General features: G+C 38.7%; 1 protein-coding gene across 4 annotated transcripts in view; it reads right to left on the bottom strand.

Moving 5' to 3' along the window:
• Positions 1-12,644, bottom strand: part of LOC134745972 (N-acetylgalactosaminyltransferase 7) — a 31,325-nt gene that overhangs the window by 11,472 nt on the left and 7,209 nt on the right. For 3 of the 4 annotated variants that reach the window (XR_010128212.1, XM_063680128.1, XM_063680140.1), the window contains 3 exons: positions 11,142-11,304; positions 2,117-2,288; positions 190-1,126 (listed from right to left, as the gene is read on the bottom strand). Coding sequence is in view for 3 of the 4 variants with exons in the window: in XM_063680128.1 (XP_063536198.1) it covers positions 190-1,126; positions 2,117-2,288; positions 11,142-11,304 (1,272 nt within the window). In the remaining variant the exon portion in view is untranslated. Of the gene's footprint in view, positions 1-189; positions 1,127-2,116; positions 2,289-10,489; positions 10,612-11,141; positions 11,305-12,644 lie in introns of those variants that run through there. The other variant, XM_063680149.1, reaches the window with a different exon arrangement.

Raw genomic sequence — 12,644 nt, 5'->3', positions numbered from 1 at the left:
TCGCCTTTACTATTTCTTTTTTTGCTTGAACGTGTAATACCCCATTTAAGTTTCAAGCAAGTTTTAAACTGATTAATAATAAGTTTAATCGTACCTCCCATACAGCTTATTATTATTAAGTAAGGAAATCCATGTATGGAGTGAGCACTTTAAGCTTACTTATTTCTGTATGGTTAATATGAAGCTTACCAATATATGCGGGCGCCGCCTTGCCCATGGTGTCGAGGCACATGTTGCCGGCCTTGTTGCGCACCATGCCCCAGCGTACGTTCTTCGGCAGCTTCGGAAACTTGTCGTACACGTCGTACGCCACGTTTTCCATGAACCACTTGAAGTCCTTGCATTTTAGCTTCTCTTTCAAGGCCACTTGCTCGCTTATATCCCCCATATCCAAGAACCTCGCCATCGGCTCTCTAGTGTAGAAGTATTCTTTGTGCTCCTCGTCGAACCACGTTTCGATTACTCTCTTGTAGTTTATAGTTATCAGTGAACCCTTGCGATTCTTCGCCAAGTTGCCAAAGGAGTAGGGCATGAATGCTCTATAAACGTGACCTACTCTGGAACACGGCACCCACTCGATGCTGCCGCCGCACTGCCAAATTTTAAAGCTGAGCTCGAAATTCTCGCCTCCCCAAACTAATAAACCGGGGTCATACGCTCCGATTTCAAGGAAATAGTTCCTGTTTATAGCAAAAAGACCGCCCGCGTGTGTGGGGCTCTTGTAAGGCTCGGATTTGTGTGCGTGTTTGTTGGCTTCTCTGTCCGGTACTTCGTTTTCTTTGTAGAGCATTCCCCATTCGAAGATGCCTCTGAAGTTGGTGTCGTGGGCGTACACGGGCCTGTACTCGAAGGTCCTGTGGTCGACTCCATCTATAACTGGAACAGTCATGGTCTTGTAGTCTCGATAAATGGGCGCGAGCAGCGGCGGCAGCCAGTTCACGTTGACCTCGCAATGAGCATCTAGGAACACTATAACATCCCCTTTCGCCTCCTGGGCGCCCCTGGAGCGGGTTCTGATAAGCCCCTCCCTCTGCGAATTGCGAATTAAACGCACTTTGCCTTTCCATCGCTTTATGTAGTTATCGAGATTTGACTTCAGGTTATCCTTATCGGAATAGTCGTCCACCTAGAAACAAATAAAACACGTGAAAACTTATGTATTTGTACGTTTCGTGGAAATTGAGAATAAGTTGTTTTTACGTCTTTTAAGTACTTTTACTTAATTTAAATTTTACTTTTTAATTAAGTTAAATGTTACCTACACTACTGCTCATAACTATTTAGGCACTCGTATTTTTTTCCACACAATTGTATACAAAATCGACTTTCAGAATTATACCGCTAAGTCGCAGTCGGGTAATAGTTTTTTGTGGAGTTTACTTTTTTAATTTAACAGACATATCGAGCTTCTAAATGATGTGCAGAATATTCGTGTACATTGCCTATTTACCAAATGGCAAGCGTAAAAAAATACATAAATCGTTTTCCAGTACAAAATCGTTTTATTTTGTATGAACTAGTACATAAGGGTTTTTTAAATCGTTGCATGAAGTAAACTCGAAATTTTAAAGGATGTATTTGACAACAATTTAAGGCTCAATATATTTACCTAAATAAAAACTCAATCCAACATGTAAGAGAGTCATTTGCCTGCGATCGAACAGTATGATTTTGAAAATAATTTTTGTATACAATTGTATAGTGAAAATTGCGGGTGCCTAAATACTTTTGAGCGGTAGTGTATACAGATGTAGTGTAGTGAATAATCCTCTTAGGTCATATTTTCTCGGAAACCTTCGTATTTATTATGTGGGACTCGTTGTGGGACACGACGGTCACCAACGTGGAGAGCAGCTCCGCCGCACCGGGCAGAACCAGTACTTGGTGTCCAGTATTCACCAACACCCCTCGTATGCAGTATGTGCGGCGGTGAGCGGTCGATGAGTCGGAGAAGCCCTCGTGGTGAGACACGATGATCACCGACGTGGAGGAAGCTCCGTCGGGCAGAAGCCAGTATGTACAGAGAGGTGACCCCCCCCCCCCTGCATGGACTGGTTGTATTCAGGGTGGTCACCTTTCTCTGCAACTGACTGTACTTGTAGTGTGCAGTACTCACCAGCACCACCTCGTGCAGTATGTTCGGCGGCGAGCGGTCGATGACGGTGTGCACGGTGCGCATCAGCACGGTGAAGCCCTCGTTATGGAACACAATGATCACCGACGTAGAGGGCAGCTCTGTTGGATAGTGCCAGTATTTGCACTCTTCCAAGCGCGTGTCGGGGATCGACCTGTGAGAAGATATGTTGCTTTAATCCTAGTTTTACTGGTTTCTGGAGCTGGAGCGCAGTGGAACACTTGACCTAGAGATCGTAGACAACTTCATATACCTTGGCTCTACCATAAGTAACAACGGGTCCTGTGAGACGTAAATCCGCAGAAGAATCGGAATGGCCAAGGGAGCCATGGCGCAGCTTGAGAAAGTATGGAAGGACAGAAACATATCTACCAACACCAAGAGTACTTTAGTTCGGACTCTAGTTTTCTCAATTTTCAGATATGGCGCAGAGACATGGACCCTTAGGAAAGCTGACCGTAACAAAATTGATGCCTTCGAGATGTGGTGTTGGAGGAGGATGCTGAACATACACTGGACAGCGCGCCGCACTAATGCATCGATCCTTGATGAACTGAACATCACAACCAGGCTGTCCACTGTCTGCTTACGCAAAGTGCTTGTGTATTTTGGCCATATTGCCAGGAAGGACAGTGATAACCTGGAAAAGCTGGTAATCACTGGTAAAATCTAAGGCGATAGGCCGAGACGTAGGAGCCCAATGCGGTGGACAGACCAAATCCGCTCAGCCGTTGATGTAACGCTCCACGGTGCCCTACACTCGGCGACAGACAGAAAGAGGTGGCGGCAAATTGTCCAAGAGAAGCTGCTCCCTAGAAGTGACCACGACCCTCAGTGATGAGGAAACCGATGCAAGGAGGAGGAGGAGGAATGGTTTCTACAGGCAGCAAATCGCGTCGACCTAGAGGAAAGTGACCAAAACTGGACTTTGATAGGCCTATGATGGTGATATTAGGCTGTAGTGAAGATATATGAAATCACATTTACAATCGAGTCTATCGCGAATTTATTTTGTTACCTTTATTAACCTTTTCATAGACTTTTCGTCGGGTAGTAGGCCAAGCAATAAGAAGGTATAGAGGAACACAATTTTTGACTACGTTACTTTGATTGGACTAGTTAGGAGATGAACATAATAAGTTTCATATTATGAAAAGTCCCCGGCCGTAACCCTGGTGCCGGGGGGGAGGGGGAGGGGGAGAGGGGGTCTGAAGGTTAAATTATTCGTTTTCACTTATATCTTGGAAACTTTGCGTCTTAGCGACATGACTACTTAAACAAAACGAAAGCCGATTAAATTTATCTATTGAAAGTTTATTTGGGGCTCTAAATTGTATCTTGATATCTACATCAATGAAGCTCATTTTTGGTATCGTTTTCGTATAAATCAGGAGTGCCAAATTCATTTATGGTATCACATTGACACCATTCCGAAGTAAAAAATTTAAACTTTAAACAAATACCTTTTTTTAACTCCTCTTCACACTTAAACCACTGAACCGATTTAGTTGAAATTTGGTACAGAGATGTTTCAAGTCCCAAGACAATAGTTTTTATCTCAAAAATCATACTAGCCCTATTTCTAAAAAAAGGCTTCGTTTTTGGGACATTGTGGTTTATACCTTTTTAGTGTGGAATTTAATAAGCTTTGTTTCGCCATACACAGTATTCATATTAAACCAAGATATTCCGAGAAAAACAGAAAAACCAAAAAAGACTTATACTTTTCAAGATGGCGTTTGATCCCCGTGGTCCCCGAAGCTCCAATTTTGAAGATACGCAAACAGGGATCCCTGAAATTGTAGGTGTCAAATTTCATTACTTTCACTATTGTTTAAACCCCCTAATATCTGTTTTTGCAGTCACATTTTTAAGTCCTAAACATTTTTCCTCCATTTATTTTAGTAAATTTGTATTGCATAGCACTCGTGTACCAATTATGGATCTACTGATGTCATTTTTTTTGAAATCCACTAAAAAGTTTAGGCGCTAGAAGTAAAAATATGATTTAATATTCGGCGTCCTCTCAAGGCGGCTGTATTGATATTTATTTAATAAAACAAGTGTAAACAGGTTGTGCAGGGCAAGAGGAATCTACCGATATGTCATTTAAAAAAATCTGTCCCGTATCCTGAGCTACAGGGTACTGATTATCGGTATTTAAACAAATAACCCTACTTTCAGTTTAAGTCGCAGTCGAGTAAAATGTTGACATTGGCGTATAACGTGTACAAATGTATAGACAAAAGTCGAATTCATATTCCTACAAGTTTCCTATTAAGAGAATATCCCCTGAAAGGGTATAAGCGCTAAATCTGGATTCAGCAATTATTTTCTATAACAAGATGTATTTTTTCCGCAAAGATACTAGGACTTTTTTGTGTAGAATTTAATAAGCTTTAATGTTGTTACACCGTAACATAAATTTAATAACTTTGGAAGAGATTTCGAGGTTAGTGCCAGTGCTAATCCGATTGTGCTAGTCGGTAAATAAAGGTAACAAAATAAATTCGCGATAGACCCGATTGTAAATGTGATTTAATATGTGTTTAAAACGCGAAAGTTTTAAATGTGATGTAGGTAGTGAAGATATTTCAATCTACTTAATTGATATTTAAACATTTGACGCACGTCAAATGGATTTAGTAAACAATCGTTTTGTAGTCTTTAAATTAATGCAAACACGTTGACTTTGGCTCTCACCTATGGTAATGAAAATGAAAATTTATTAATAACATTAGGTTACAGGACAGGGTTGTATAAGATTTGAAATTCGTATAGTATCAATAAATACAGTATACATATACCTATGAGTATATTACACATTCAATTTGTATGTCACAATTATAAGTACATTTTTATTCTTATAGTTAATTTTATTTAGGTACATCAATAATTTCATTGGAAAAATATTCATCTATGTCATAAAATGGTGATTTTAGTAACCAGTGTTTTAATCTACTTTTAAAATTATGGAAGGAAGGTGCATCCCTGATACTTTTAGGTAGGTGGTAGCATATACGTGGGCCAAGTACATAGGCTGATCGTCCACTTTTCGCTAACTTATGTGGCACAGATGCGAGGCAGCCCACGTTCTTGTTACTACGCAGATGACGATTTAGATTAACCTGTTTCACAGTAAATTTGTTCGTGTTGGCGTGGGTGAATGTCGCTATTTGGTGAATAAGTACACAGGGTAGTGTTAGTATACTGTATTCTGTGAAGTACTGACGAGCAGAGACGTCATCAGAGACACACGCTATTGCGCGTACGGCTCGTTTCTGTAATGAGAACACTCGACGCCAGTCAGCGGCTCCACCCCACAGCTCGGTGCCGTACGAAATGAGCGAGTGCACAGTTGCAAAATAGCAGCTCCTAACGACGTCCCTGGTCGCAGTACTCGCGAGACGTCTTAAAGCGTAGCACGCGCTGCCCAGCCTCGCGCACAGATGGTCGATGTGTACGTTCCACCTCAGGCCACTATCAATGGTAAAACCTAATAACTTTATGTCCATAGCTTGACGGACAGCGTCGTCGCCGGCATACGTGGTCATGGGCCTGGATGTAAAGGTAAAGTCGGCAATACATACTTTATTCGAACCAAATATTAGCTCAATTGTGGCTACGTGGATATTTACATGCACTTGCGACGTCACTATCCTGAATGTGGTTCCATGTGAACTGGCTGACGAATATTAACAAAAACTCCTATCGTGTAGAACTGTAGATAACTGTAAACTAACGAGCACCTGGCGCCACAAGTAGAAGTGAAAAACACGCTAATTGACAAACAAACGGTGTCAAATCAGATATCATAATTTCTTTTGGGAAAAATAAATATAAATTTTAGGGTATTTTAATTTAGGGCATTCTAAGTATATACCCACGGACAAATTAGTTTACTTTTAGTTCAAATAATAGAGAGATTTAAGAGCTTCACAAAAAAACGTATGCTACGCTATCGTTGAACATTGTTTCAGATAAGGAACCGTGAAATTTTACAATCATAAACGGTATTCAAACCATAGCGATTTTCACCGGATTGTACTTGGTATTTATTGCAAAACAATTACCCAACTGATTATATTTTCTGCAAAGTAAAATAGCTTTAAAGATTAAAATCCTGTTTATAAAAATGTATTGTTTGTTTATATAAATAGTTTATGGAATAATTAAAGTACCTTGATCATGATTATACGAAATATTACGATTAGTTAGTGCGGCTTCTTAGCCTCAACTATTTATAGTCCCATCCGGCAGAAAGCACGAAACTTGGCATCCGTAGGTAAAGCTTTAAGGTATATGTATAAGAATAAATAGAAGTAGAAACACGCCGAGAAGTTATTGTTTCCCTCCCTCCCCCCTTTTATATCCCCATTTTTAGTTCTTATAAATTTGCATGAAAACTGTGGAAGCTACAATAAAAATGTCTAGAAGAAGTATAATCTCCATAAAATTCTCTACAATATATGGAAGTATATTTTTAAGACTTACTTATAGTTTTCAAATTATGCTTAATTTTTTCTTATAATATTTGCGTCCGACGACTAGTGGGGCAAGTAAGTGCAGTGAGTATGCACTTATGTCTCAGGGGTTGCTGCGTGGCACGATTGTTCCTTGAGTCAAAGAAAGCTGATTTAGCCCGGTAGCCACGAGATAGTGCGTAACTACCCCCCAAGAAGAGGCGGGGGGGGGGGGGGCTCCCCAGGTCCAATCTATTATGCTATATTTCTTCCTGCTCTCTTATTAGCAACTAAGGCAAGTTGTATATAGGGTTTCTGCTCGAGAATTCTCGAGGCGAGAAATCTCGAGAAATTTGTCGAGTCGAGACGGGAAAAAAGCTCAATGCCTCGAGAACTCGAGAAATAAATCTCTTGTGATAAGTAAATAGAAAACACGCGTATAACACGTGATGTGTCCATAGTGTATTTCTTTAGGTAAGTACCTAAACAATGTTTTTTTTTTTACATTTACAGGTACTCAAAATATTTTTTTAGTTAACCAACCAAATAAAAAACTGCCTTGATCCGTCCCCTATCGTTCTGGCTTCAATCGATTTTGACATTTTGATGTTTTGAAACAATTGAAACTTTTGAAGTACTAATGTCTAAAGAATTCGTCTCTCTTTAGGTTCTTTACTATAGGTACTTCGTTTGTTTTTTTAGCATTAGAAAAAAGATAAGCAACCTTCACGTGCCTTTCTATCGAAAACCGCTTTTAAACAATTAGTAACTATAACTATTACTTATGAAAGCAAAATAATGTAAATGATCGTATATGATTTATTATAACTGTTAAATATTTGCCATGACTTATTTTTTAAAACATTTTTTTTTTTTTCAATAAAAAGACATGTCAAGATAGCTTATTTTCTTTCTAATGCTAGAAAACGAATTATAGGGCCATGGCCCATGGCCATGTAATAGCAAATATTATAAAACGATATATTCCTATTAGCAAGTTAGCACAATTTTAGCAGCTTCATTGTTACGTTGAGAATTAATATTACGTAGTATACTGGTGTAAGTTTGTCGCATCGAGTTAAATCAATTGACTAATATTCTTGCGTAATAAAATACCATATTGTGGTCTGTTTACATTTTGTTAAATTCCTAAAGAAATACACTGTAGCATACATCACATCGCGGCACGCACGCCTGCATCTATAGTTTTTTTGGTTTGTTGTTGAATTTTTGATTATTAAGGTTAATTTATGGTAACTAAAAATTTACCATTTGTTTGATTATTGATCTAACCAAAGATAGATATAACTCCGTAATAGATGGATACAGTCTAAGGAAAAAACGTGCCTCGAAAATCAAGAAAATTTGATTCTCGTTCAGAGTGCGCTACTAGTTTTGGCCTACAGTCGTATAGATGGCGTTGACGGTTTCGTTTGTTATTTAACAATTTTAACGCATATCAGTGAAAGAACATGGGTCAAAATCATAAAAATAATTAATGCAAATAAAAAGAAACATTTATCAATATTTAAATACATTCTATCGTATTTTTATAAATCATTCAATTCATTTTTAGTTTTAAAGTGTGTCGACAGATGGCAGTGAATTTACTGGGGTTACAAAATTTACTATGACAGTACCGCGCTAGTATAAGTTACTCTATGATCTAACCTACGACTCCTATGAGTCTGATTTGTAATAAAGCAGAAAAATGTAAGTAAATAACATGATGTTTTATGAAACTTTCAAAATTTCTCGAGATACTCGAGAAATCCTGGTCGAGAATTCCCGCGCCTCGAGAAATAAAAAAGTTCGAGAAACCAGAAACCCTAGTATATCATTGTCGTGTAATAATTTAGGGACGAGGAATTCATTTTTGAAATAATTGTTATACTTTTTCATACGAAAAAACAGATTTTTGCACGAAAAATGAAAATATATGTAACTTTTTGTGACAATTTTGGCCTTTACAATCACAGTGTGGCAATTTTAAATAAATAAAAAATTTGACAATTTAGCCCGTTTATTCCTTATTTTTAAAAGTATCACTTCAAAGTAGGCACTCATACATTTTTTTTGTGAAAAAGTAATAATTTGTAGCGCGTGGCGGTGACGATCTTCATATTAATGGCCAAAGTCAAATATTAAAGATGTTTAAAAAAACACTGAATTTGGAATTTTAAAACTATGAATACAATGTTTTAATGCTTGTTCCATGCGTGAAGAACTAAAAAACCGGCCAAGTGCGAGTCGGACTCGCGTTCCAAGGGTTCCGTACATTACACAGTTTAAACAATGTACTTTTTATGTGAAACGTGAGTGAAATGTCTTTAAAAACCCCGTAGGAGTCGGATCAAATACTAAGTAATTAAGTCCGACTCACGCTTGACTGCACATTTCTAGTAGGTTTTCCTGTGATCTATAGGTAAAGATCTATTTTGTGTGTTTTTTTTTTAATTTTAGACCCAGTAGTTTCGGAGATAAAGGGGAGGGAATCGTAATTTTTTGCCTATTTTCTTGAATAACTTTTAAGCTGTTTATCCTAAAATTATAAGGAAAAAATATTTGAGATTCTCACAATAAGTTATTTGATATGTAACACGATATAGTTTAAAAACTTAATTTTTTAATTTTCTCATTTACCCCCCAAAAGTGGCCGGCCCCCGTGTTTAAAATTCATTTGTTTACGTTACATGTCCGTCTTTGGGTCACAAACTTACATATGTATACCAAATTTCAACTTAATTGGTCCAGTAGCTTCGGAGAAAATAGGCTGTGACAGACGGACAGACAGACAGATGCACGAGTGATCCTATAAGGGTTCCGTTTTTTTCCTTTTGAGGTACGGAAACGGAACCCTAAAAATGGGGATATAAAAGTGGGGGAGGGAGGGAAACAATAACTTCTCGGCGTGTTTCTACTTCTATTTATTCTTATAAACCTAAATGCATGCCAAGTTTCGTGCTTTTTACCGGATGGGACCTTACCTCCATACTAAATCGGGCTAAGGAGCCGCACTAGGTTGCAACAGAATATATATATGAAAATTTATAGACGATTAGAGCACGTTCCCACTATGTCGGATGTCGGGACGATTTTTAATCGGGTGTCTAAGCGGCAGAACATTTTATATGAAGCTATTCACACACGAACGACAACGATTTTATGTCGGATCCGACATAAAATATCGTGTGTTTTGTCAGCCCTCCGTCCGGAAAAAAATCGTGTCGGCGGCGCTGTTCACATGACGTCGGATGTCGGGCTGACCTCGCCCGCGCCGCACCCCCTGTGCCTCCCGCGCGTCGCATCGCGTGTGGGGCCTCGTTTGAACTGTCGTTAAAATGGCACCAGCTGCGGTCGTGGCCGACAGCCGACTAGTGTGAACAGAGGCACCGACACCCGATTAAAAATCGTCCCGACAGCCGACTAGTGTGAACAGAGGCGCCGACACCCGATTAAAAATCGTCCCGACATCCGACAGGGAACGAGCTCTTAGGCAAATTTCCAATGACATTGGCAAACCAGTCTTGGTCAATAGCATACCTAAATAAAACCTGTTGGAAACTTCTATAAAAAACCTTATGTGTACTTTCTCCATTGCTGTTGAAATAGAACTCCTTTCGGTTACCTTAATGCCTAATTGCACTTTTTACAAGTCAACTACTTCGTCAAACAAACATCTGTATAACTTGACCTTGATGAAACAGATAATAGTACTTCTATGGAAGTTAGAATAATAATTATCGCGCTAACCGATACCTGTTTCTGTCTCAGTTCAGTTACCTGTTCATTAGTGTTCATGTATCACACATACAGCACACACACACAGTTTTGCACTTATCGTCCGCACCCGGCCCGCTTTAGTTATCATATACAGATAATACAGAAATACCTGTTCATGGCGATCATGTCGGGGGTGGCTATGTTCATGTCATACTCGCTCTCCAACTCGGCCACGTCGTTGGCGCGGTCGTGTGACATGTGGATGTGGTTGTCGTCCCCGCTCGGCCCGGCCACTGGCTTGTTACGCATACAGAACAACACCTGTTCATAGCGATCATGGTGGGGGCAGCTATGTTAATGCCGTACTCGCTTTTCGACTCGGCCACGTCGTTAGCGCGGTCGTGCGACATGTCGTAATCTGAATTTTCTCAAATGATTTTTACGCCTCACACCCTAATCTGTTAAACAAAAGCCTTTGTTTCTTTTGTTTAGCGGTTACTGAACGGGAACAAACTCGTTTAAAAAGAAAATTTACCGTCCTATTTATATGGTTCAAGTTTATGTAGCAGCTCTGTATTCTGAGGCCATTCCTTCATTACCCAAATTCGTTAGCTCAGAATGAGCTGTTACATTTTGAACCTTAAAACTATCACGATAGTTGTTTTTTAACGACATGGTTGCTTTTACACGCGCTCGGCACGCGACTAAGGAGCCTCTCCATAAAAACAAAGGCTTTTGTTTTAACACTTTTAACGGATGAGTCTGAGGCCTAAAATTCATTTGAGAAAATTCATACTATACACATACAGTACAGCTCTCACCTGTTCATAGCGATCATGTCGGAGGCGGCTATGTTCATGCCGTACTCGCTCTCTGACTCGGCCACGTCGTTGGCGCGGTCCTGTGACATGTGGTAGGGCTTGCCTTCCTCACCGGGCCCGACCACCGACCGCCGCGCTTTGGGCTCGAAGTTACCCAACACATCTGGAACAAATTATACAAATATCGAATAATCCTAAGACAAAAAGAAAAGTCATAAGACGAGGATATAGTTTACTGGAAGTTACAACTTGCCCTGTCTCTTCTGTACTGTTATTTCTTTTATATAAAATAACTAAATCTATCTCGTCTCTTACACCACAATCTATGATTTTGAAATGATTCTATAAACTTAACTTTCAAATTAAATCTAAGGGGAAAATATATATATTTATTATATTTTGCAAATGTAAATTAAGGATGTTGATTCTATTATAAAATAAAATAACTAAATATATTTAATTTAGACTTTAAAAATCCATCTTGTTAATTTATTACTTAAACATGACTTCACATATAAATTTTCCACTAATACCAATATTATAATGACTGTAGGGTTGCCACCTTTTTTCTATACACATATAGTATTTTTGTCAAAATATTGTAAAAATGTAGTATTTACTGGGAAATTAAAAAAAAAATATAACGCAGATTTGAGGCGAATTAAAGAAATACGATGCGATATCGGTGACATTTGTATACCCCATTCTTGAAGTGATGAAAATATAGTATTTTTCGTACTATATTGTTTTTGTATAATATATAGTACAAGTGACTAAAATATAGTACGATACTATCTTCTATATATATATTACGCGAGGCCGATTTTTGTTCATCCCATCAGATCTACAGTTATGGTTCGATTTTAATAAATTATACCTATGTCATTAGATTCGTCTCATGCTACAGATTTGCAATAAGCTCTTAGTTTTTGGATTTTTTCCCGAAAAAGTACTAAAAAGTTAATTTGAAAAAATGTACCACGTGACCTTTGTCCTGACTTGAGATTGAATTGAACTCATGTCAAACCTATATCCAATGTATGTAAGGTATCTAATCCATTCAAATATTTGTTTTGAGACTGTAACATGCATACACCACACTAAAAATTCTATTAAAACACCATAAAATTTTATTATTGTGTTTGACAACATGTCAGACATGTGTCATCCACATCAAAGAGCATATAATCACTACGTTCTAATCCACATCGTACTCATCAAAATGACACATGTTTATTTTATTGTTGCTTTGGCACATAGAAGGTAGGATCCTATAGAAGTAGCGTACCGCGTGCGCCCGTGATTGACAGAATTTGTAGCCCACCAGGCCACCATAAACCATACAAATCGGTGGGGAAAAGCATCTATATTTACTTCAAAAAGCACGTACGGCGAGGTTTGTTCTTATGAGGATGTTAAATGATGTCGGATCTTTAAGGTAAACGGTCAGCCAATGGGGTTGGCAACTGTCAAAGGTTTGCAGAGATGGCACCATCATAGCTT

The sequence above is a fragment of the Cydia strobilella genome, chromosome 1, assembly GCF_947568885.1.
Source record: "Cydia strobilella chromosome 1, ilCydStro3.1, whole genome shotgun sequence".
NCBI classification, from domain to species: domain Eukaryota; kingdom Metazoa; phylum Arthropoda; class Insecta; order Lepidoptera; family Tortricidae; genus Cydia; species Cydia strobilella.
This window is presented reverse-complemented; position numbering and strand designations above follow the sequence as displayed.